Genomic DNA, 27368 nt, shown 5'->3' on the forward strand with positions numbered 1-27368 from the left:
AGAAAAATGTTTTTTGTTGGCCTGTGTTATCTAACCCACATCAGACCAGACAGAAGCTGCAAGACACTTCCATTGCTAAATGTTTCCTTCCTCAGCAAACTTTAGAACCTTGTCACCACTGCTTTCATCTTAATCCAGTAAAAAGTAGTAAATTAAAGGACACAATAGAAAGTCAAGTGCACATTTAAAAGAATGACCCATACACATTCAAATAAACCCCCTGCTTTACAAAGCCACGCTGCAAAAGCCCTTTAAATCCCTATGGGCTGTCTGGGAGAGCTTGATAAGTAAACTGGGAGGGGAACCCCGAATGACGAATCAATTACTTCATGAGAACCTAGCCTTTCCACCAGGACATGATAATCCTACTTTTCAGGCTGCTCGTGGAATTAGTCTGCTGGAACACCTGTTGACTGAGGGAGGTTTGAAACCCCTAACGGCCTTTGGGGATCATTTGGGTGGGAGCTGGGGTGATACTTTCGTCTATTGCCAGGTTAAGCATTACACTCTCTCACTACCTCAGGACCGGATCGTGCAGCCCATGGGGGAGCACCTTAGGGTTTTCTTTGCAGAGGTAGCAGTCCATTCCACTTCAGTGTCAGCATTACATAGGGCCCTCTTGGAGTTTACGGAGCTGAAAGATGTGTCCTGTATTCAGGGGAACTGGGGTCGGGATCTTCATATGGATCTCAGCTGTTGGGATATTTTACGTGCCCTACAAGGGGTTCCTCGCTTGATAATGGGAGCGCTGTTTCGAGAATGTTATGTGTGAGTGATATATAGGGCCTACTATACTCAGGTGCAATTGCATAAAGTTGGGGGTATTGACTCACCTCTTTGTTTGAAATGTGGCCGGGACCCCAATACCTTTATTCACTCCTTTTGGGACTGTTGGACTGTCCAAGTTTATTGGCAGTCTATAGTCCAGTACTTGCGGGGCTTATTTTGGAGTCCCATTGTGGGTACTGTCGTGCAACTGGTTTTAGACCTGCCAAGGGCCTTCAGGGGCCTTCCTAAGGGGGGACCCCTCTGGTGTCATAAGGTGTGTCTTCTTGCTCGCAAATGCATTTTGCAGAGTTGAACTGCTTCTACGCCTCCCTCCTTTTGGACCTGGAGATCTTTGGTGCGTAACTTGGCCACCTGGGAGGCTCGAGAGGCAGCTGGCCGCCCTCGCCACAGACGTAGCTTTTTGCTAGTCTGGGGAGTCTAATTGGCTTCCCTATCTCCTAAAGGATATAGTCTCCTTTTGAACCATCTTGCTTAGCTTTGTTGCTATGCCCCATGCTGGCTACCGGTATCGGTCGCTGCAGGCTCCTTTTTATTTCTTTCTTTCGGGGAGGGGACTTCTGCCAATAGCCCAGGGGCCACAAGAGTACGGGCCTTTGGGATCTTAGTGACCTCTTGGTCATCTTCTGTGTGTTTATCTGGGGAGAGGAGTTGGTGTTTGGGGGTTCTGTTGATTAGGTAGGGTTTGGGAACTGGGGGGGGGGGGAATTACTCCTTTTGTTTCATTGTCTATCCTCAAATGTTGTATTGATGGATGCTGATTCTTTGGATTTTATTCTGTTCATTGCTGTTTCTTGATTCACATTCACAATAAAAAATAGATTTGAACATAAATCTCTATGGGCTTTGGGGCGGTTATTGCAGCAGCCACCGCTAGCGCAGATTTGTAAGAAGGGGGGAGGGGTTGGGGATAACAAATTTACCTTTCAAATAAATTGTTCTCTCCTCAGTCTACAGAAACAAACTTATAAGAAAAGTCACATACTTCCTCAGGTGATCCACAGCAAAATGAAAAACAGCAAGTTATGTCCAGAACTTTATAAGCACCAGACACCCAACAGGTCATAGGCATACAATCAAGATTATTACATCAGCAGGATTATGGCATCAATGGTGACTCAAGCTCCTGTTATCCCAACAGTAGCTGCAAACAGTTATATTCCTCCTGGCAGAATTATGTGCAAAAAAATTCAAAATTCTATGCACAACCCCCATCCCACACACTTTTATGAAGCTATGTTAGGCTTTTTTATCACCAGCTGTGGCGGTATTAGCTCCGATGCTCATAGGAATTCTACGAGTGTCGGAGCTAATACCGCCGCAGCTGACAATTAAAAAAAAAAAAAAAAGCATAAGATGGCTTCATAAAAGGGGGGAAAATTAGCAAATTCTGCAACTTTATTTATTAAGATGTAAACAATATTTTTTGCTAATTATCCATATTCTATTTAAAATAAAATGGTTTTATTTTATCTTTGATGTTTTATGTTTCCAGTTTCTTTTTTCTGCTTTCCTGTCGTCTACTAATTCTTCAAGTGACTGCTATCTATTTGTCTTTTTTACTCTCTCCTGTCTATTCCCTCACTACACCTGCCTCAGACATAATGATCAGGGGAGGAGTCAAGATGGTGGCAGCGTGAAGCTGGCGGTTTTATCAGCGGTCTAGGAGCTTTTTCCTTTAACGTACCTTGCAAAGTCGGAGGCAATTACCCTCAAGAAGATTTGGGACTCTCTCGAGCGGTTAAACATCCAGGTAGCCAGATCTTCACAAGAACTGACAACACTTGTTAGTATCGTAGACACTTTGGGTAAACCCTTGGAAAAAACCAAAGGAGACTTTTCAACGGAGATAAAAGAAGCTAAGGACAATGTGGTAAATATTCAAGCTATAACTAACAATTTGATAAGGAATGAACAGTTTTGAGTAAAAAGATTGAACAAACAGAAAATTATAACCGAAGATTAAATGTGCGTCTGTTGAATTTCCTGAAGGCCTTGGGGGTTACACCTATTGATATGTGGAAAAGGTATTTAACTGAAATATTAAAGTTTTCCCCTGAACATTTACCTCCACTTAATAGAATCTGCTATTTTCCAAAAAAGAAAATTGAAGGAACTGTCCCAGGTGCAGAGGGATTTTTACCAATAGACTCTCTCAATGTTACTGAATTATTAGAAATCTCCGTTTCTGAATCCACAGAGAGGGCCACATTGTTTATATCTTTTGTCTTCGAACAAGATATGAATGCAATTATGCGACTGTATTTCCGAAATCCTCAACTAGTGTTTTTAGGAAAGAAAGTATGGATGTATAGTATGAAAGTATAGATAACTTTGATAGGCGGTATATAAAATCCTAATAAACTTGAAACTTGAAACATGTTCCCTGACGTCATGAGAACGCAGGAGCGAAGAAAATTATTCCTAGCTATGAGAGTAGAGACTTTGACTGTTGGAACGACAATTCTTATTAGCCTATTCATGCAAATGTTTAATTAAATATCAAGGTGTTAAATATGTCTACTACGCACCAGAACAACTACGAGCTTTTTTAGATTTGAAAGATCTGGTTACAGGGAATGTTTAAGAGCAGGAAGGAAAGAGGGGGGTCAAATGCTGTTAAGCCTTTCAAGTTTGTCATTTTCTTATGTTTGGTATCTCTTCAATTTATTCGATCTCCTCCCCTCTCTGAGTTAGTGGTCTAAGAAAGATGGACTATTTTCTTTGTAGCAATATGCGAGTATGTTTAAGTTGTTTCATTTTCTGTTTTACTTGTACAAGAGGAATATTCTTGTGAATGTAAAAATTTCAATAAATATAAAGAATAAAAAAAGAGAGACATATTGATCATTCCGTTTTAGCTCTTTTCTGCTTCTTACCCTTCTCCTCTTTTTTACTTTTCAGCTATCAAATTTCCATCTTCTCTCCCATTCCCCATCTCATTCCTTCTTCAGCCATCTATTCCCTTTCATCTTCAATGTACCTGCATTACCATATTTCTACTCTCTGTTATATCTATCTTCTCATCCATTTCCTTGCCACCCTCTCCTCCCCCTCAGGGTTCTATTATTCTCAGCATCTTCCTTCCTCCACCTTTATACCCAGCATCTGCTCTCTCTTCCTTCCCTCCTCACCCTCGTAGCCTGACATCTCCCTATCTCTTCCCTGCTGCACTCTCTCTCATGGTCCAAGATTTCTCCCACTTTCTTCCCTCGCTCCCAATTCCAGGCATCTCTCTATCACTCCATTCTGCTCCTGGATCCAACATCTCCCTCCTCTCACTCCATCTTCTGTGTATCTCACCCTCTCTCCCTTCCTTGTGCCCTGTGTCAGATCTCTATCCTCCTCCATGCATCATGTTTCCCTTCCATCCCTCTATTATGTGCAATTTCATCCTCTCCCCTCACCATGCATGTCTCCCTCGCCTCCCCCTGTGCCACCAACTTTTCTTCCTCTCAACCCTTCCCTAACCCTGCGCCAAGTGTTAAGAGCCAGCAACTTTCCTTCTTCTCCTCCCCTGTTCTCCAAGGCTTGCTTCTTCGGGTTATAGTATCGGCATCAACTCTCACATGCTGTTTGCCACTAACCTGAAAGCCTCTTCTCTACTGTGGAGAGACTTCCGGGTTAGCGGCAGGCAGAGTGTGGGAACTCCTGCTAATACTGCAACCCGAAGAAGCTGACAGTCGAGATTCTGCATGGGGAAAGGGAATTTAGCACAACTGTGAAATTCTGCTCATAATTCCGCCAGGTGTATTATATGAAGTCATCTACACAGCTGATGTAAATAGGAGCCCCAACAAAAATGAGCTACTTTCAGGAGACAGAAGTTTCTTTTTGCAGCTATTAAGCCATCAACATATGTGAAGAGATGGGATTTAGTTCATGCCTTTTTCAGCTGTAATTCAAGGTGAATTACATTCAGGTACAGTAAGTATTTTCCTGTACTAGGAGAATGCAGCATCCTGCCACATGAAAATTTAGAATGTCAGCCATTTTCTTTGGTAAAGAACAGGCTTGGCTGTGATCTTCAGGCTGAAGAGGCAAATTTCTGTCAATCAAATCAACTGTACTGTCCTGACTCCAATGTCCTGAAAGGAGTGACATCTGGGCAGTAGAAAGCTCAGAATTGATGACTACTTAGAGAGAGATTTTAGCATCTTTTCTTGTCAACCAGCAGTTTTGGAGGGAGTGTGAAGGGCTTGTCTGTAAGTTGATTAATCTTGCTGGCTGGCTCCCCAATGGCCAAACAACAACTTAGGTGAAATTTGATCTTTATCTTAGTAATAAATACAATTTATTCAGTTTTTCAAAATTAAATAAAAGTTAGCATTACAGGCAGCCACCAACCTCCTGGACACAGTACATAGTAAAAGCAGTGGAGTAGCCATTTAATGTTTAGAGAGCAGCGGTCAGAGAACCAGGAGAGCTTAGTTCAAATTCCACTGCAGCTTCTTGTGATCTTGGGCAAGTCATTTAACCCTCCATTGCCTCAAGTACAAACTCAATGAGCCCTCCAAAGTCAGAAAAATACCTATTGTACCTAAACATACACCACTTTGAAAGATTTGGGAAGGGGCCTAATGCTCTGATTGGCCCGGATGCCCCATAGGAGGGGCCTTATACAACCTGGCCCAAATCAGAGCCTCAGGCCTCTCCCTGGATGCATCCCAAGATGCACCGGGGAGGAGAGGGCCCATTTTAAATGACACAGGAAGCTGGGAGTAGGTCCATGTCCCTCCGGCTCATCAACTTTCAGGTAAGGGGGGGTGGAACTTGCCAGCGGAGGAAGTGGTCATCTCTACCGCTGTGGGGAGGGGGAAGGGGGGGTTCGGTGGAGACAGCTGCAACAGTGGTGGAGGGGAGGGTTACTTGTCAGTGGGGGACAGTGGGCATCTCTCCCACTGCGGGGGTCAGGTCAGGTTGGGGATTTTTGTGCAGCGGGAGAGAGTGTGGGCATATTTCTCGCTGCAGGGGAGGGGGGTCGGGTCAGTTGCAGCGGGGATTTTAGGCAAGGGAGAGTGTGTGTGTGTGTGTGTGGGGGGGTTGCTACTGCTGCCAGTAAGGGGCGTTGTGTTGCAGCAGAGAGAATGGGCATCTCTCCTGCTACATCACAACACAGGGGTTTCCTGAAATCTGTGACACTGATTGGAAACCTTTGACCAGTCACTTTTTTTAGTCACCAGAAGCCGACACCGCTTTTTAAAAATGGCTCAGCATTTTTTAAGAATCCACCGGAAGACTCATTTCAATGTTGAAGAGCCCATTTGCATGTCAGTGTTGGAGACTGCTAGAATCCTTGCTAAAGCCAGAGATAATCCCTTGCTAAACTGCATACAGGCTAAACGGCTGGAAAACAGTTTAGCAACAGCGTTAAGTTTTGAGAATCTGTGCTTGAATGGCAGAAAAGTTTTAGCAAATCCAGAAACAGTGTGGCGCAATGTTTAAAGCTACAGCCTCAGCACCCTGGGGTTGTAGGTTCAAACCCATGCTGCTCCTTGTGACCCTGGGCAAGTCATCTAATCCCCCCCATTGCCCAAGGTACATTAGATCAGTGTTTTTCAACCTTTTTTGGGCAAAGGCACACTTGTTTCATGAAAAAAATCACGAGGCACACCACCATTAGAAAATGTTAAAAAATTTAACTCTGTGCCTATATTGACTATATATAAAGTAATTCTCTTGAATAGGAATCAAATAAACACAAAGAAAGTATTTTATAATGCTGCCACCGCCAACAACACCGTTGGTGGCGGTGGCACTCAAGTGGCTAAAGAGCCGCAGTTTGCCGGCCTAGGGACAACACTGGAGGGTGGCCAGCTGTGCACCCCCTTGGGACGTAAACCCGGGGTGGGGCAGACCGCCCCCCCCCCACCCTGGTATGCCACTATCTGTACCTCACTCCCTCCCTATGACCAAAAATTCTCCTTTCTTCTATTCCCCGTGTACACAACCATCTCTTTCCCTCCCTTCCTCTCTCCAAAGTCCATGCCTTCTGTGTCCAAACACTCATTCCCTCCCCCACCTCAGCATCTCTTTCCCTCCCTTCCTCTCTCCCAAGTCCATTTCTTCTGTGTCCAAAAACGCATTCCCTCCCCCACCTCAGCATCTCTTTCCCTCCCTTCCTCTCTCCCAAGTCCATTTGTTCTGTGTCCAAAAACGCATTCCCTCCCCCACCTCAGCATCTCTTTCCCTCCCTTCCTCTCTCCCAAGTCCATTTCTTCTGTGTCCAAAAACGCATTCCCTCCCCCACCTCAGCATCTCTTTCCCTCCCTTCCTCTCTCCCAAGTCCATGCCTTCTGTGTCCAAAAACGCATTCCCTCCCCCACCTCAGCATCTCTTTCCCTCCCTTCCTCTCTCCCAAGTCCATGCCTTCTGTGTCCAAAAACGCATTCCCTCCCCCACCTCAGCATCTCTTTCCCTCCCTTCCTCTCTCCCAAGTCCATGCCTTCTGTGTCCAAAAACGCATTCCCTCCCCCACCTCAGCATCTCTTTCCCTCCCTTCCTCTCTCCCAAGTTCATGCCTTGTGTCCAAAACGCACTCCCTCCCCCCTTTTGTGTTCCGTGTTTGCCTCCCAGCCCATCTTTGCAACTTTCTCAGCAAAACGAAGCTCAAGCCGCGAGGCTTGTCTTCTGCTTCCTGCCTGCCCTGCCGCGCACTAATAGCCGAACGGAAGTATTCTCCGACGTCAGCGCTGACGTCGGAGGGCAGGCTTTGCTTAAGCCCTCCCTCCGACGTCAGCGCTGACATCGGGGAACGCTTGCGATCGGCTATATGTTAGCTGCAGGGCAGGCAGGAACAGAAGATGAGCCTCGCGGCTCGAGATGTGTTGAACTCCGCGGGTCCCCCGTCCAGCTCTCTCCTGTCCACGTGGGGCGGACCGCCCCTCTCCCTAGACTGGTGGTACTGCCCTGATGGCGGCCCTGACCGTACGGCACACCAGGCAACATCTCGCGGCACACTAGTGTGCCGCGGAACAGCGGTTGAAAAACACTGCATTAGATAGATTGTGAGCCCACCGGGACAGACAGGGAAAAATGCTTAAGTATCTGAATAAATTCATGTAAACCGTTCTGAGCTCCCCTAGGAGAACGATATAGAAAACTGAATAAATAAAAAAGGTACCTGAACTGAATGTTCACCAAATGAGGCTGAGAGCCATCTGATTGCCAATAGGTTTCTAGATTATCATCTCTCAACTGATCCACTCCAAATCCTAACGACGGAAACAAAAACAAAAGAATTTAAAACGTTAAAAAAAATAGTTTTATAATTAATGTTAGCATACAGTAGAACAGAAAGCAGCCCCATACATACTATTTCTATGTCTAAATCTTTTTAATCAAAGAAAAATTGTTAAATATTGTCCATAACAAAACTATTGAACATGCGAGAGCATATATAGAACATACAAATGAGCAATCAGAATAGAAGCTTAAATGACAGGTGTAGTAATGAAACCAAAATTGCAGTGTAAGGCCTTGGTTCTTAAAGTCTGTTATTGAATAAAACAAAAGCCCTTATAAAGTGGATCTCCTTCATATGATTTTCTTTTCTCTTTCCACCACCATCCACACTATTTCTGCCTAAATAAGCTTTGAGTCATCAGCAATTAGATATGGTAGGTTTGATCAGTTCACTCGGGCCCACTTTTACTAAGCCGCAGGAGTGAGTGCCGTGCAACAAATGCTCTGACGACCATTTAATCCCTATGGACGTTGGAGCATTTAATGTGTCAGCTCGCACTATCAGGCTTAGTAAGAGAGGGAGTTAGTTCTAAAATAAAAGATCTGAAAAAGCCATGGTGCAGAACGTAGCAGAGGAAGGCAATGAGTAGTACTGTAGTTGCATTTCTGCATATGTGACTTGCTGAGAAAAAAAGGTACCAAAAAGTGGGATATGTGACTTATTTATACCACCAGATAGAGGGATATCATACTTAACTTTGGTATTTTTCATGTTCAACCACCTAAAAACTGCAAGTGCCTAAAAGCTACCTAAAGTGGGGTATGCAATTTCTAAGGTTAAGTACTTTTTCTTATTCATAAACATTTTTTATTTTGTTATTCGAGATTTCCTGGATGAGAAATCATTACATATCCATGCTTTTGTTCTATCTAAATTGGATTATGGCAAATTGATATATGCAGGAATAACAGTTGTGCAACTGAAACGTTTACAAACAGTACAAAATGCAGCAATTCAGCTGTTAGGTCGCACACACATCTATGACCATGTAGTTTCATTATATTTGAAATTCCATTGGTTACCAATCGAATTTAGAATTAAATTTAAAATCCTGATGCACATAGGGCATTATTTGAGCTACAGCCATTATATCTTTCTAATCTAGTCCTTCGTTGAGATCTGTAAATGACAATAGAGTAGCTGTTCCCCATATCTAAAAGGCTCACCTTGCCTCAACCAGAAATGGTGCATTTTTCTACTTAATTCCAATATTGTAGAACAATTTACCAATAGAGTTAAGGAAGGAAGAATCATTTCAAAATTTTATCTAAAAGCACAATTTTTTCAAATGGCTCTCTCGAATTGAATAATGGAATGGGACTGCAATCTGCATTAATTTGTACTGATTCGTGTTGATTTGGATTTATTTATTTTATACAAGTTTGTTGTTAGGGAGGGTTGAAGCCAGTAAGAACTGGTTGTGCAGCACTAACAGGGCAGAATGTAGCAACTGTGGTCTTCCTGTTTGTTTGTTTTTTTTGTTTTGCTTTTTTAACAGAGAAGGGAAAGAAGAAAAAAATGGAGACCTAGTCAGACCCTCTATCATTGGAGGGAGGGTGAGACAGGGACCTGGGGGGGGGCCCAGGTGTAACCCCTAAAGCTGGCACCGTTCAGCCGGACACCCCTGTCTCACTGAAGAGAAACCTCAACAAGAGAACTAGAATGGCAGTCTCACTGAAGAGAAACCTCAACAGGAGAAAATAATTTTTCAGTCACAGCCAGAATTCAGGAGCTAGTTGAATAGCGACCATCACCTGCTGGGAGATAGAGCATACTGAAGATACAGGAGGAGTGCCAGCCAATAGGACCACCTGTTAATCAGTTTCTCTATCTCCGCCTGCTGGTAGATGTGTGCTATCCCATTGGTCTCTGGATTCATCTGCTGCTGTTGCTAAGGAAATTGTGGATATTGTCTTTTATGTTAAATGATAACAGTTTTAGTGGATATGTTTTAGAAATGTTGAATTCTTTCCTTTCCTATTTTCTAATGGATTTCCTTTCTTCAACAGGCTTTTATTAATAATGACAGGAGTTGCCATACAACAAATTACGAGCAATTGGAAGAACTGGATGAGGCTTAACTATAGTTTTTGGTGGAATTTGTTGTGTCATGTGTATAAAATGGAAAGAATATTAGCCATTCAGAAAGGAAATTTTAAGAAATTTCAGGAGATTTGGGAGCCATTAGCAAAATACTGTAATGTTTAATTAATATTTTTCCCTATGTTGTGCACATCCAGGAGGGGGGAGAATGGGGGTCTGTTAGATTTATATATTTAGATATATTGGGGTTCATTATAGAAATTTCATTGTGATTACATTATGATTGTTCAGGAGAGAGGGGGGGGTCTAATTCTGTAATGGATATTATTGGAATATTAAGTGTGTTATTGATGTATAAAATGTGGTATTTATTGTTACACTTACTGTAAGTTTTGAAAATAATAAAGATTTGGGAAAAAAAAATGATTAAGTTGTGATGTAAACCGTTTTGATCCTTTTTGGCTTAATAATAATAACAGCTTATATACCGCAATACCGTGAAGTTCTATGCGGTTTACAAAGATTAAGCAAAGGTACAAACTGATAGAAACATAGAAAAAAGCGGCAGAAAAGGGCTATAGCCCACCAAGTCTGCCCATTCCAAGTATCCGCCCCCCTTAAATTTACTCCCTTAAAGATCCCACGTGAGTATCCCATTTTTTCTTAAAATCCGTCACGCTGCTGGCCGTTATCACCTGGAATGGGAGTCTGTTCCAATGATCCACCACTCTTTCGGTGAAGAAGTACTTCCTGGAATCGCCATGAAACTTCCCTCCCCTGATTTTCAGCGGTGCCCTCTGGTGGTTGAGGGTCCTATGAGCCAGAAGATATCATCTTCTGACTCAATGTGTCCTGTGATGTACTTATACGTTTCAATCATATCTCCCCGTTCTCTTCTTTCCTCAAGTGAGTACAGCCGCAATTTCTTTAGTCTTTCTTCATACGCGAGATCCTTGAGCCCCATGACCATCCTGGTGGCTGTTCGCTGAACCGACTCAATCCTCAGTACGTCCTTTCGGTAGTGTGGTCTCCAAAACTGAACACAGTACTCCAAGTGGGGCCTCACCATGGCTCTGTACAACGGCATCATAACTTCAGGTCTCCTGCTGACGAAACTTCTGCGGATACACCCCATCATTTGTCTTGCCCTGGAGGAAGCCTTCTCCACTTGATTGGCAACCTTCATGTCCTCGCTAATGATCACCCCTAGATCGCGTTCCGCCGTGGTCCTGATCAAGGTCTCACCATTTAGTACATAAGTTCTACGCGGGTTTCTTTTGCCCAGGTGCATTACCTTGCATTTTTTAGCATTGAAGCCTAGCTGCCAAGTATTTGACCATTGTTCCAGTAGCAGTAGGTCGTGTGTCATATAATCAGGTAATAAGCATCTGCCTACTATGTTGCAAAGTTTGGCGTCGTCGGCGAACAGTGATACCCTTCCTCTAAGTCCTTGTGTCATATCTCTTATGAATAAGTTGAATAGAATCAGGCCCAGGACCGATCCCTGTGGCACTCCACTGATAACATCCGATGCTTCGGATGGGGTACCGTTCACTACCACCTTCTGAAGTCTCCCGCTCAGCCAATCCCCAATCCATGTAGTTAGAGTGTTTCCTAATCCTATCGATTTCAGCTTGTTCAGTAATCTTCGATGAGGGACGCTATCAAATGCTTTACTGAAGTCCAAATATACCACGTCCAGTGACTCTCCGGCGTCCAGTTGTCTAGTAACCCAGTCAAAAAAGCTAATCAGATTAGATTGGCAGGATCTGCCCCAGGTGAACCCGTGTTGGTGTGGATCACGCAGTTTTTCTTCATCTAGGATTGTGTCAATATTCTGTTTGATCAGTGTTTCCATCAGTTTACACACTATAGACGTGAGACTCACTGGTCTGTAGTTTGCTGTCTCTGTCCTGCAGCCCTTCTTGTGGAGTGGGATTACATTGGCGGTTTTCCAGTCCAAGGGGACCCTTCCTGTGCTTAGGGAAAGATTGAAAAGAACAGATAATGGTTCTGCCAGGACTTCCCTTAACTCCCTGAGCATTCTGGGATGTAGGTTATCTGGTCCCATGGCTTTGTTTACTTTGAGTCTTGATAGTTCGTTGTAGACACTACTGGGCGTAAATTTGAAATCTTGAAACGGGTCTTTCCGGTTATCTCCCGTCTGCAGCTGTGGACCAGCTCCCGGCGCTTCGCGGGTGAACACTGAACAGAAGTATTGGTTTAGTAATTCTGCCTTCTTAGAGTCTGATTCTGCAAAGTTACCGTCCGATTGCTTCAGGCGTACTATCCCATCTTTGTTTCTTTTTCTGTCGCTAATATAGCTGAAGAAAGATTTATCCCCTTTCTTAATTTTCCGTGCTAGCTCTTCCTCCATTCGGAGTTTGGCCTCTCTGACTGCTGTTTTGACAGCTTTGGATATGTCTAGATAGTCCTCTTTTGCCCCCTCTCTGCCTAAATGTTTGTAGGCGATAAATGCATCTTTTTTCTGTTTAACTAGGTCTGAAATTTCTTTACTGGGGTCTTTTGTTTCTCCTGCGTTTACTTACAGTCTTTATGTATCGGTCTGTTGCTTCGTGTAGTATGGACTTCAGAGACGACCACATATCCTCCACATTATCAGTTTTTGCTTGTTTATGTAGCTCCTCATGGACGAAATCTCCCATGCGGTTGAAGTCTGTGCCTCTAAAGTTGAGAACCCTTGTTGTGGTGTTTGTTTTCGGGAATCCTTTCTTGAGGTTGAGCCATACCATATTATGGTCGCTGGAGGCCAGTGTTTCTCCTACTGAGACTTCCGTGACGCTATCTCCGTTGGTGAGAACTAGGTCTAGTAACGCCTTGTCCCTGGTGGGTTCCAATACCAATTGCTTGAGACGTGCGCCCTTTATGGAGTTCAATATTCTTTTGCTGCTACCCGTAGTCGCGGAGAGTGTGTCCCAATCTGCATCTGGCATGTTGAAGTCTCCTAGCATTACAAAGTCCCCGCGCAGTGTGATATTTTCTATGTCCTCGATTAATTCCATGTCTTTGTCCTCCTGTTGCCTGGGTGGTCTATATATCACACCAAAGTATAGGCATTTTTCATTCCCTCTGGCCAGATTCACCCAGAGGGATTCCCCGGTGTATCTTACATCTGTGATTCTGGTGGTTTTGATGCTTTCTTTAGTGTATAGCGCTACTCCTCCTCCCAATTTACCCACTCGGTCGCAACGAAGTAGGTTGTACCCTGGTATAACCATATCCCACCCATGCGATTCCGTGAACCAGGTTTCGGATATCGCTATCACGTCAAGATCGGCGTTAGTTATCTCAGTTTCTAATTCTATAATTTTATTACCCAGGCTGTGCGCATTAACATACATAGCCCTCCATTTCTGTGAAGAGTTTACTTTATGAGTTAGTGTGGCTCCTAAATTATCAATGATATTTCTCCCTGAATTAATGTGGATGTCATTGGTACTTACCTTAGACTTGGTAGTGTGAGTGCGACTTGCCTCCTCAGGGTGGTTTCTTACTGCTCTGGGATATAAGTATGTACCCTCCCCCAACTTACCTAGTTTAAAGCCCTATGGAGTAGGCGGGCCAATCGATGTCCAAATACGTTTCTACCTCTTCTGGTTAGGTGGAGTCCGTCTGGTCCTTGTAGTCCCTGGAGCGTCTCGCCATGGTTTAGGAATCCAAAGTTCATTTCTCTGCACCATTCTCGGAGCCATTCGTTAGTCCGTTGAATACGCTCTTCTCTAGCTCTGCCTTTGTTTCTTACTGGAAGAATTGATGAAAAGACCACCTGTGCTCCTATCTGCTTCAACTTCTTTCCCAGCGCTCCAAAATCTCTGGGTATGTTCTCTGTGGTATTCCTCGAAGTGTCGTTTGTGCCTACATGGATGAGAAACATGGGAAAATGATCATTAGGTTTTAGAATTTTGTCTAGGTTAGTGGTAATATCCTGGATCTTGGCTCCAGGGAAACAGCAGACCTCTCTTGACTGCAAATTAGGCCTGCATATTGGTCCCTCGGTGCCCCTTAGCATGGAGTCACCAATGACTACCACTCTTCGTTCTTTCCGACGGGGCTGGTCCGCGTGCTCTGGAAATGATGTTGTGAGCTGGTCATCCTCTTGAGCCTCTTCTGCTATTTCCTCGGTGGCTACATCCTGAAGGATCTGAAATCTATTTCTCAGAGTTAGCTGTGGTAGTGATGAACTGCTATCCTGTTGAAGAGAAAAAGAAGAAGAGAGTGAGAATGAGGTGGGTTTGTTTCGCTTGCCCGTAGAGGAGGTTACTAGCTGCCAGGGGCCTGCTTCTCCAATCATCTCCTGTACTCCAATCGTTGTGTTTAGTGCTGTAGGTTTGGGCGTGTCGAGGATGGACCTGTCGTGGGCTCTCTCTGTGATGTACGACAGTTCCAGGATGGCGTCGTCGATGAAGGCCTCGTCATCCCTTATGCTCCTCAGGCGCTTTACCTCCTCCCTGAGGCTCAGTAGTTCCTGTAAGATATCCTCGCCTAAGTTTCCCAGCTCCTCTGTCTGTGTAGTGACTGTAGTGCACTTTGAGAGGGGGGGGGGGGAAGGTCTAGGTCTGCACTGAGACCTCAGCCCTCTGATCCGTGTCGCTCTCTGCCTTCTGTGTACAGACCTCGACCATCCCCAGGGTCCCTCCGGATGCTGGAGTGCCGATCTTGATTGTAGCTTTGGTACTCCGTGTCCTTCCTGCCATTTCCAAGATTTATTTCTGTAAAGAGAAAGGTTGAGATGTCAGAGAGTATGTGAGGAGAAGGATGAAGATAGAGAGATAGAGAGTTTTTTGTTTTTTTAAAAAATATATATAGGGTCTGAGAGGTTCAAGGGAGGACTAACTATCAAGCTAAGAGTGCAAGAAAGTGTATGGGTGTGAGAAGTGTATGGGTGTGAGAAGAAAGTGTATGGGTGTGAGAAGGAAGAGGAAGAGTGTGATTGATTGAGTGGAATGAAGAGTTTAGATTAGGCCCTTCTCAAGGCCCTTCGCGAAGGCGCTCTCGCTAAGGCGCTCGCCTTCGCCACGCGCCGAACGGCTGTGCGCCGTTGGCACGCCCCCTTTTAAGGGGGAGTCCGGGCTCCGGTGCTGCTGATGACATGGCGCGGGTGGGCGGAGCTAACTCTCGCCGCTACCCGCACCTCGCCGCCGCTATCCCCTGCTTCCTCCCTGCCAAGCCTGTCTCCCAGCCGCTGCTGCTCTCTCTTCCACGCGGCTGGGATGAGGACCTGGCTTGTTAAATTGCCCCCTTTTAAGGGGGAGTCCGGGCTCCGGCGCTGCTGATGACGCGGCGCGGGTGGGCGAAGCTAACTCTCGCCGCTACCCGCTCCTCGCCGCCGCTATCCCCTGCTTCCTCCCTGCCAAGCCTGCCTCCCAGCCGCTGCTGCTCTCTCTTCCACGCGGCTGGGATGAGGACCTGGCTTGTTAAATCGCCCCCTTTTAAGGGGGAGTCCGGGCTCCGGCGCTGCTGATGACGCGGCACGGGTGGGCGAAGCTAACTCTCGCCGCTACCCGCTCCTCGCCGCCGCTATCCCCTGCTTCCTCCCTGCCAAGCCTGCCTCCCAGCCGCTGCTGCTCTCTCTTCCACGTGGCTGGGATGAGGACCTGGCTTGTTAAATCGCCCCCTTTTAAGGGGGAGTCCGGGCTCCGGCGCTGCTGATGACGAGGCGCGGGTGGGCGGAGCTAACTCTCGCCGCTACCCACTCCTCGCCGCCGCTATCCCCTGCTTCCTCCCTGCCAAGCCTGCCTCCCAGCCGCTGCTGCTCTCTCTTCCACACGGCTGGGATGAGGACCTGGCTTGTTAAATCGCCCCCTTTTAAGGGGAAGTCCGGGCTCCGGCGCTGCCGATGACGCGGCGTGGGTGGGCGGTGCTAACTCTCGCCGCTACCCGCTCCTCGCCGCCGCTATCCCCTGCTTCCTCCCTGCGGTACAGAAAGATTTTAATAAACATAAACAAACATAAGCATATAGTCTATACCTGAGGCTGAAATTCTGCAGGATTATGCAGTTGATATACCTCTATATGGTGGTATAAAGACCCCACTTTTGGTACATTTTAGGCACTTGCAGTTTTTAGGTTGTAGAACATGAAAAATATCAAAGTTATGAGAAAAAGTTACATGGGAAGGCATTTTGGACAGGACGTCTAAGTCTGAATTTGGATGTTTCCTTCAAGGCATCCAAAGTTGGAAGTGGAGAAGCATCCATTTTCGAATGGGATGTTCAAATATTTTTTTTGAAAATTGCCTTTTGGATGTCTTGGCCATCAAAATGTCTAGACTGCCAGGATGCCTAATTTATTTGCCATTTTTAACCCGAACAATATTCAAATTTGAAATGTCCATTTAGATGTGAAGAGGCCACTATTCTAATGGACTGGCCACATAGACATGCTAACAGAGCTATGTGGCACCTTAAAAGGCACTGCTGTGAATTTCACATAAAAAGTGCCATATACATATATCTTACCATATACAATTTATTTAAAATTTGTTATACCGCTTATCGTACTTCTAAGCAGTGTACAGAATATAAATTTTTTTTTTTTTAAACCCCAAGAGAATTACAAACTAATAATATAAAACTATACGGATAAGATATTAGACATATTGGCAACAGAAGGATATGAGGGGGGGGAGGGAATCCATAAAATATATAGAATAATAAGACATTTAAGGGAAGTACAATAGGAAGGGAGGATCTTGTTTGAGCAAGTAATTGAAGGGTTTTTTATTTTGTTTTTTAATCTGGGCTAGCCCAGAAGAAAAATTTTCAGATTTCAAAAGCATCAGTGACTAGGAAGGTTTTTATTTTAGATTTGAAGAGGTTTACCGTATTTTCACGTAGATAACGCGCACCCGTGTAAAACGCGCACACGGGTATAGCGCGCGGAAAACACAAATTGATGTACAGAAATTTTTATATACCGCGCACACCCGTATACCGCGCATGCTGCCCGACTCTCCTTTCGCCCGCCCCGACTCTCCTCTCCCCCTTGAAGTCCTGTCCCCACCCTGAAAGCCTGATGCCCCCCCCCCGATGTCCGATTCACCCCCCCCGCAGGACCGCTCGCACCCCCACCCCGAAGGACCGCTCGCACGCACTCCCACCCACACCCGCACCCCCACCCTGAAGGACCGCTCGCACCCCCACAGCCTCCCGACCCCCCCCCCCCCATCATGTAGAAGCTCCAACCGGTGTCCTGCTGCTTTCTCTTGGCGGTCCCGGCCCTTCCGTGAGCCCTGCGCTGCTTCCTCTTCCAGCGGTTTGCCCTTTCTCTAACGTCAATCCTTCTTGCCCCGCCGACTCCCCGACACGATCGGGGCAAGAGGGAGCTCAAGCCCTCTTGCCCCCCCAACACGATCGGGGAAAAAGGGAGCCCAAACCCTCCTGGCCACGGCGACCCCCTACCCCCACCCCGCACTACATTACGGCAGGAGGGATCCCAGGCCCTCCTGCCCTCGACGCAAACCCCCCTCCCCCCAACGACCGCCCGCCCCAAGAACCTCCGACCGCCCCCCCAGCCGACCCGCGACCCCCCTGGCCGACCCCACGACATCCCCACCCCCCTTCCCCGTACCTTTGTGTAGTTGGCCGGACAGACGGGAGCCAAACCCGCCTGTCCGGCAGGCAGCCAACGACAGAATGAGGCCGGATTGGCCCATCCGTCCCAAAGCTCCGCCTACTGGTGGGGCCTAAGGCGCCTGGGCCAATCAGAATAGGCCCGGGAGCCTTAGGTCCCTCCTGGGGGCGGTGCCTGAGGCATATGGGCCCAACCCGACCATGTGCCCAAGGCCCCACCCCCAGGAGGGACCTAAGGCTCCCGGGCCTATTCTGATTGGCCCAGGCGCCTTAGGCCCCACCAGTAGGCGGAGCTTTGGGACGGATGGGCCAATCCGGCCTCATTCCGTCGTTGGCTGCCTGCCGGACAGGCGGGTTTGGCTCCCGTCTGTCCGGCCAACTACACAAAGGTACAGGGAAGGGGGTGGGGGTGTCGTGGGGGTCGGCCAGGGGGGTCGCGGGTCGGCTGGGGGGGGGCGGTCGTTGGGGGGAAGGGGGTTTGCGTTGAGGGCAGGAGGGCCTGGGATCCCTCCTGCCCGTAATGTAGTGCGGGGTGGGGGTAGTGGGTCGCCGTGGCCAGGAGGGTTTGGGCTCCCTCCTGGCCCGATATTGTCGGGGAGTTGGGGAGTCGGCGGGGCAAGCGGGCTTGGGCTCCCTTTTGCCCCGATCGTGTCAGGGGGGCAAGAGGGCTTGAGCTCCCTCTTGCCCCGATCGTGTCGGGGAGTCGGCGGGGCAAGAGGGCTTGACGTTAGAGAAAGGGCGAACCGCCGGAAGAGGAAGCAGCAGGCGCAGGGCTCACAGAAGGGCCGGGACCGCCAAGAGGAAGCAGCAGGACACCAGTAGGAGCTTCTACATGATGGGGGGGGGGGGTCGGGAGGCTGTGGGGGTGCGAGCGGTCCTTCAGGGTGGGGGTGCGGGTGGGAGTGCGTGCGAGCGGTCCTTCGGGGTGGGGGTGCGTGCGAGCGGTCCTGCGGAGGGGGGGTGAATCGGACTTCGGGGGGGAACTATGTAAAAAAAAAATTTAGATAGCGCGCTCACGCGTATACCGCGCAAGGTAAAAACACGTATAGCGCGCGCGTTATATGCGTGAAAATACGGTAATTGGTTTTCTTCTCTTATATAAGTTGGAACAGAGTTCTAGAGTGTGAGAGTTGTTACTGAAAAGATAGAAGATCGGGTTGTATCGTACTTTATGTGGCAAAGAGAGGGTATTGCAAGTAAATGTTGGGATTGAGATCTTAACAATCTGGATGGTGTGTAGGAGATTAATAGTCAGTTTATAAAGTTAGGGGAGTTTGTTTTTAAGATCTTAAATGTGAGGAGTAGTATTTTATATGTAATTTGGTAGCCAGTGTGCTTTTATAAGTAGTGGAGTTACATGGTCGTATTTTTTTGCTTTCATTTTAAATTTTATTGAGGTATTTTGTATGAAGTCTTCTCAGTTCCTTTTGTGTGATCCCTTTATATAAGGAGTTACAGTAATCCAGTTTTAAGATAACTAATGAATGTATTAGTATGTTGATTGATGGTGGTTTCAAAATTGTTGGTAGTGAACGAATCATACGTAGTCTTTAGAATCATTGTTGAACTGTTGCACTGATTTGCTGATACGTGAGCTTGTTATCCAAGATTATGCCTAATAGTTTTATGAAGAGTACTATTTGTTTTTTTGTTTTTTGTTTTTTAATTTTTATTTATAAAATTTTCATTCTTACAATAAATGAATAGCATAATATTTAGTTTATAATAATTATAGTTGTATGTACAATATCATATCATATATATTGAATCCCTTTCCCCTATTATTTGTTTTTTCATTTTTCCTCATATTAATTTCTATATTTCCCTCCCTAACCCTATATTATTATTATCAATGTGTTAAGATATCTGATCTTTAGAATATTTTGTCAATGGATCCCATATTTTCTTAAAATTTTTTATATTTCCTTGTTGTAATGCCAATATTTTCTCCATTTTGTAAATGTGACACACCGAGTTCCACCAGAATGTATAATTTAGCTTGGTATAATCCTTCCAATTTTGTGTGATTTGCTGCATGGCAACTCCTGTCAATATTAAAAGCAATTTGTTATTGTTTGCTGATATTGGACTTTGTGTTCTCATTACAGTACCAAATAATATGGTATCATATGAGAGACCAATATGGTTTTCTAGTAATATGTTAATTTGGGGCCAAATTAAATTCCAAAAGGCTTTTATGCAAGGACAAAAAAAAATTAAATGATCTAATGTCCCTACTTCTATTTTACAATGCCAGCATCTATTAGATCTAGTATTATCTATTTTTTGCAAGCGCGTCGGGGTCCATAACACTCTATGTAATAAAAATATCCATGTTTGACTCATAGATGCTGACTTTGTTAATCTTAATCTCCAGGACCAGAATCTTGGCCATTGAGATGCAGAAATTGTCTGTCCAATCTCAATGCTCCAAATATCCCTAAGTCCAGTTTTCTTTTTTTTATTTAGAAATCCATATATTAATTTATACCATTTTGCGGCTTGGTGTCCCAAGAAATCCGCCTGGAAACATAAAACTTGCAAACTATATTGGGTATTAAGATCTTTCCATTCAGGGAACCCTACCTGAATGGCTTGCTTCAATTGCATCCATTTAAAATATTGTGTTTTATTTAGTCCAAATTTATTTTGCAATTGTGAAAAACTAAGCAAGGAACCTTCTGATATGACATCATTCAATGTTCTTATTCCTGCATTTATCCATTGTTTCCAGATGATTTTAAATCCGCCAATTCTGATCCTGGAGTTTACCCATATTGATTGATTTAGAGATTTAGCTATTGGTTCTGGTGATAGGTTACTTATGTATCTCAATGTTTTCCAAGTATCTAAAAAGATTCTGTTATCTTTATATCTCCTAGGCATTGTTATGGTAATTAGATGTTCTGGATATAAAGGGAACAGGAGCTGCCATTCTAAATACAGCCAATCTGGTACATTTTCCATGAGATCTGGGAGGATCCAATACATACCCTGTCTTAAAATATAGGCTTGATGATACCTATAAAAATTTGGAAAATTTACCCCCCCTTCCACAATTGGTCTTTGTAATGATACTAAAGCGATTCTTGGTCTTTTCCCAAACCAAACAAATTTTGTAAGAATATTGTTAAGTTTTTTATAAAATGACCCCTGAAAAAATATTGGTATCATACTCATTTGATAACAAACCACAGGCAATACCATCATTTTAATTGTTTGAATTCTTCCCCACCAAGAAAGATGTAATGGATTCCATTGCTCACACATTTCTGTTATTTTTTTCAATAAAAGTTTTTCATTCTCTTTGACTGTGTCTTCAATTGTATTTTTGATCATAATTCCTAAGTATTTTATTCCATCTTCTTTCCAAATAAATGAATATGGGTCAAATAGTCCTTTCGTACAATGAACATTAATTGGGAGGACTTCAGATTTGCTCCAATTAATTTTATATCCAGAAAAAGTGCCGAATTTCTCTAATAAATTAAGTATACATGGAATAGTAGTATCCGGTTCTCTTAAATATAATAAAATATCATCTGCATATGCAGAAAGTTTAAATTCCCAGTTGGAAAACGTGATTCCCTTTATCTCCTTAGTCTTATTTATTGCAATTAATAAAGGTTCTAGGACAATATCAAAAAGTAATGGAGACAAAGGGCATCCTTGTCTAACTCCCCTATGCAAATTAAATCTAGTTGATAAATTATTATTAATATATAATCTTGCACCAGGAGAGCTATACAATGTCTGGATCATTTTAATAAAACCGGAGCCTATACCAAACCATTGTAAAGCTTGATACATAAAATTCCATTCCACTCTATCAAAAGCTTTTTCTGCATCTAAAGATACTAGAAAAGCTGGATCATTTATATTTTTTGCTAAATTTAATGAGTGGAATGCTAGTCTAGTATTATTTGATGAATGTCTTTTAGCAATAAATCCTGTTTGATGTACATCTATAATGAAAGGAAGAGCTTTTGCCAATCTAAGTGCTAATACTTTAGCCATTAACTTATTATCCACATTTAATAACGAAATAGGCCTGTAATTTGAAACCAGAGTAGGATCTTTGTTTGGTTTTGGTAAGACTATAATTATCGATTCTGCCATAGTACCTGAAATATTTTCATTCTTTATTTGATATTGATATAAATTTAACAGATGTGGTAAAATGATATTTTGAAATGATTTATAAAATTCAACAGTATACCCATCTCCACCTGGAGCGGATCCAACTCTAAGAAACTTCAATGCTGTTTCTATTTCTTTTAAAGATATAGGATCTTCTAAACTTCCTTTTATATGATCCGGAATATTAGGTCCAAGAAAGGAATTTAAGAATGTTAATCCTTCTTGTTCTTTATTTTTATAAGAATTAGAAGTGTATAATTCTTTATAAAAATCAAGAAATTGTGTTATAATATCTTTTGTGCTGGTATGTGTGTTACCTTGTATATCTTTTATTGCAATAATCTTAGATTTTCTTTTCTTTGCTTTAAGAAAATTTGCTAATAATTTTCCCGCTTTATTTGAATTGCCATAATATTGTACTTGTTTATTGAAAATGTCTTTTCTCACATATTGAGAAGAAATCTCATATTTAACTTTTACTTTTAACAACTCTTGTAATGTATTGTTTTCCCATTTTTTAATTAATTTATTTTCTAATAATTTAATTTGTTTTTCCATATCTTCATATTGTTTTTTAAGTTGTTTTTTAATAAAAGCTGAATAAGAAATAATATTTCCTCTCATTGTTGCTTTAAAAGCATCCCATAAAATTTCTATATTAATGTCATCTGAAGAATTAAGTTGAAAGAATTCTTGCATTTTTACTTTAAGATCTTCTAAGAATTTCGAATCTGCTAATAAATCATTATTAAATCTCCATATTGAATTAAATTGATCAATATTATAATTCTTAAGGTTAATCCACACACCAGCATGATCTGAAATTATAATTGGATCTATAACTGCTTTTGATACACGCTGCGCTATGTTATTAGTTACAAATATATAATCAATTCTTGAAAAAGATTTATGGACCTGAGAACAAAAAGAATATTCTCGATCATTAAAATGAAGGATACGCCATATATCTATTAAATTACAAGATTGTATTAAATTATCTAGTCCTAAAGATTTTATGATTTTACTTGGTTTCTTGTCCACAATTGGATCCATTACAGCATTGAAATCTCCAGCTACTACTAAGTTAGAAGTAGCCAGTGGTAGTAATATCTGTTGAATTTGATTAAAAAACTCCATTTGGTTCGAATTAGGAGCATAAAGATTAAATAAATCCAGGGTTGTATTTCCCAGATCCATTTTAATATGTATCCATCTTCCTGAAGAGTCAGAATTTATTAATTTAAAATCAGCTTTGCATTTCTTATTTATTATTATCGCTACCCCTGCTTTCTTCCCTATTGCCAGTGAATAAAAACATTTTGATATCCATCCTTCTGTTAGCTTCCTAGATTCAGTGTCCGAAAGGTGTGTCTCTTGTAGGAAATAAATATCTGCGTTTTGCTTATGGAGAAAACCTAATAATTTTTTTCTTTTTATAGGATGATTTAAGCCATTGACATTAATTGAAAAAAATTTAATATCCATTTACTTTTGTAATTAAAATTTGACATGAAATCATATGATTATTATTTTCAGATATCCACACATTGTAATAATATATTTTTCCCATTCTCTTTCTTCCCCTCTTCCCTCCCTCCCCTCCCTTCCCCCCCAATATTAACTGTGTATGCTTGGCAACACGCATCTTAGGTCAGGTATCAAAACACTCCACAAAAGTCCATTTCCTGTTAAGATTCAGATATAAGTCACAAATATATCAAATATTACTAAATAACATTAACAATCCATATAATATTTAAACATTTTGCCTTTTTTTTTTCCCAATGTTAAATTTAATCTTTTCAAATATTATTTTCTGTATCATTTTCATATTTTATAACTATTAGTATATCTTATTAATTCAAATAATATGAAAAATATTGTAAATTTTTTTTTTTTTAAATTCATATATATCACCTTTATATTTTCTAATTCTATTTCTTTATAATATTTTTAAATAATATATAAGTTTATGAATATATTCTAGATCCTTATATTTCTTTTAAACTTATATATTATATAATGAGATGTTTCATTTCTTTGGAAAATAAACAATGTTTCACATATGTGTGCTACTTGTACTATGTGATTTTTTTTTTTTCCCGTTCCAGAGCTTCCTTCCTTCATTATATAGAATCATACCTCATTCATATAACATACTTCCTAGTTTCATTTTTAAGATATATCAAAGTTAAAGATGTGTCATTCCATTATCTTTATTCATCCAAGTAAATATTATTTTTTCTTCCTTTCTTCTTTTTCGTATTTTTTATATCCAGAGTATTATTCATTTCTTTTCAATAGTTTGTTAATTCCGAATAAGTTCCGGTTCCAGCGACGATCTAATTTTAGTTTATTTTGTGATCTTTCATCCGATGTAATCCTTTATCCTTTATTATCAAGTCTAGTAGTTTATTTATTCATATTTGTTCACAGTTCATCCGGTTTTTAGAGTTATTCTTTACATGTATTTCCTTTTGCAAGGACTTCTGGGATTTGTAGTTCCATTGAATCTGAGAAAGGATTTTTAATAGGTTTATTCTTCCTGTATTGTCTTCTGAGAAGTGGGTTATATATACATACATCTTCATTCATTCTTACATACATTCCATAGGAAGAAAGCTCTGGACCATGATTCAATCACATAATAGTATTTAGGATCTGCTCATTACAGCATCTGTTAGTATTAATATCAATAGTTAATTTATTTATTAACTTTCTAAAACCAATTAAGGGCTTATATCTCGTTTTTATATTTAAGTTCTTATTTATTATCTAATAAATATTATATTCTTCCTTGTTTAAAAACTATATTACTTTTATCTAAGATCTTGTATACTTATGTTAATTTATCATTTGAAGAATCATTCCATTCTAGAATGTATAATCTATCCATATTTCTAGTAAAAAGATCGTTGAAGGAATTTTTTGAACAGAGTCAAAAACATTCTATACCGTTTTTCATCTGCTAAATACTTATTATATTCAATCAATAATTTCAAAAAATACAAGGTGATATTAGCTCTTCTTAATACAATGAAAAACATATCATTTCCCCTACCTGTTTATATTATAAGACATTCAAACTTGACATTCAAATTTTTTGAATTATAATAAAATAAAGAAAATTAAGATGACATTGGCATTTCCTGGTTTAGTATATATTTTTGTAGCTCTTCAGCATTATCAAAGGTTAAAGTTTTGTTTGCTATGGTTACTTTCATATTTGCTGGGTATACAAGACCAAATTTTGCTCCCAGTTCACGTAGTTGTGGTCTCAAATCCAGCAGTTTCTTTCTTTTAATTGCTGTGCTTTTTGCAAAATCCGGGACAAAGTGAATACGGGCATCTTGATATTGTAAACCTTTACTCTGTTTTGCAAGATGAAAAATTTCCATAACCTGTTGGTGGCGTAGTAGTTTAAATATCAGTGGCCTCGGTCCTTGATGCTTTTCTGACCTCTTTGTTGGCACTCTATGTGCTCTTTCAATCTCTATGGGATATTTAGTTTGTAGAGGAAGTAGTTTTGGTAATAAGTTTTCTATAAAGGTCACCGGATTTCCCTTTTCTGCTCCTTCCGGTAAACCTATCAGACGAACATTGCTTCTTCTCTCACGATTTGAGTAATCCTCCAGTTCTTTAGTAAGTGTTTCAATTTTCTTTTTTTCAGTTTTTGTGTTGAGAATTTCCTCTTCCACAGTTATCATTCTTTCTTCTAAATCGTTAGATTTTAATTCGATTAGATCCATCTTTTTATTTAATGTTGAAACATCATCTGTTAATTCTGTAACTTTTTTTGTGAGAATTGAAAGCATTTGTTTGATTTCTTTAAGTTCTTTCATTACTTCTGGATCTGCGGTTTTGGATCCTGTCTCTTGTTCGGGCTTTGCTCTTTTGCTGCTTCCAGAGACTGCGAAGTCGTTTTTATTTTGCTTTCCTGACGCCATCGAGTTTATTTTTATCATAAATTTAATCTTTATTCTTCAAATTTTTTTGACTTTTTTATTCTTTCAAGGACTTTTTATATAGAGCTCTTCTGTTAACCGACCTCCTTCATGCGTGTCCAAGCCACGCCCCCCGAAGAGTACTATTTGAAAAGGTGTGGATTTGAGAAATGGTGGAGTAGTCAATATATGGCCTTCTTTGCTTGAGAAGAGCATAGGTTTTGTTTTGTTTATATTTAGGGCTAACATATTGTCATTTAGCCATTTGTATATTTTTTCTAATTTTTTATTTATTGTTTGAATTTCAACTGGATAATCTGGGTCTATTGGATGGATGAGCTGTATATCACTGGCGTATGCATACATGGTAAAGCTGATTGATTGGCCTAGAGTCATAAGTGGTACCATAAAAATATTAAATAGTGGGGATAATATTGAACCCTGTGGGATTCCGTATTCACAGGTAGAGGTTTCAGATGGCATGCTGTCCATAATAACTTTTGAGGAGCGGTTCATGAAGTAAGATTGGAACCAGTTAAGTGCTTGGTCTGAAATCCCTATTGAGCTTAATCTTTTTAACTGCAAATTGTGATCGATGGTGTCTAATGCAGAAGATAAATCAAGAGAGATAAGTATGACTACCGTATTTTTCGCTTCATAAGATGCACTTTTTTTTCTACCCAAAATTGGGTGGAAATTTCAGTGCGTCTTATGATGCAAAGGTAACTTAAAAAAAAAAAAAAAAACACCCCCCACCCACCCCGGTGTACCTTTTTAAAATGACCCACTCGGGGGTACGCGGGCTGACTGCTGCCTGCTGCTGCTCCCCACCACTGCTCCCTGCAGGCCGCCGCAACTCAAAGAAGGGAAGGGCCAGTGTGCAGCGATTGCATGTCGCTGGCCAACAAGCCTTCTCCCGACATCAGAACCGACGTCAGTTCTGACGTCGGGTGAAGGCTTGTGGGCTGGCAACATGCAATCGCTGCACGCTGGCCGTTCTCTTCTTTGAGTTGCAGTGCAGTGATGGTGGACCGGGGTCAGAGGAAGAGGAATCCGGAGGGTAGGCAGGTTTCAGCATGCATGGAGGGAGGAAGGCAGTTTCCAGCGCAGCAGGGAGAATGAAGGACAAAGGCTGGAAGGCAGTGAGGGGGCACGAACTTGGGACATGGGAGGGAGGGAATAGAAAAGGACAATTCTTGGGCCTGAGTGAAGAAAGGAAGGAAGAAAGAAACAAAGAGAGACTCATAAAATCACCATGTAGGGATGGAACACAGCGAACACACACACAGGATACAAGTCGGGAAGGAGGCGTTGCCAGTGGCTAGCTCCGAACCCCTTTTATTATACTTCCATGCTATGCTCGATTACATGTCTAAAAATTGGTGGAAACAAAGTCACATGCATTTACATTGTATCGCCCTCAACTCTGCCTGGTTAACACGTTGACAAACCCTGAGTCTGTGCACATATCCAAGGCCTGTCAGCTGATGTCATTTCCAAATAAGGACTAGTTAAATTAAGATAAGGGTTAATTTGTGACAGGTAAAGGGGGAGAGAGGGAATGATTCAGCATTTCTTTCACAGGGACCAGGAAATCAGTGTGCTGACTTCACCCTG

The 27368-nt window shown here is 42.3% G+C and overlaps 1 protein-coding gene across 2 annotated transcripts in view; it reads right to left on the bottom strand.

The window, feature by feature from the left end:
- The window catches only part of ANAPC10 (anaphase promoting complex subunit 10), a 131952-nt gene that overhangs the window by 81854 nt on the left and 22730 nt on the right, over positions 1 to 27368 (bottom strand). For both annotated transcript variants that reach the window (XM_033940016.1, XM_033940017.1), the window contains one exon: positions 7910 to 8000. In XM_033940016.1, coding sequence (XP_033795907.1) covers positions 7910 to 8000 — 91 coding nt within the window. The remainder of the gene's footprint in view (positions 1 to 7909; positions 8001 to 27368) is intronic.

This window comes from Geotrypetes seraphini, chromosome 1 (genome assembly GCF_902459505.1).
Source record: "Geotrypetes seraphini chromosome 1, aGeoSer1.1, whole genome shotgun sequence".
In the NCBI taxonomy this organism is placed as follows: domain Eukaryota; kingdom Metazoa; phylum Chordata; class Amphibia; order Gymnophiona; family Dermophiidae; genus Geotrypetes; species Geotrypetes seraphini.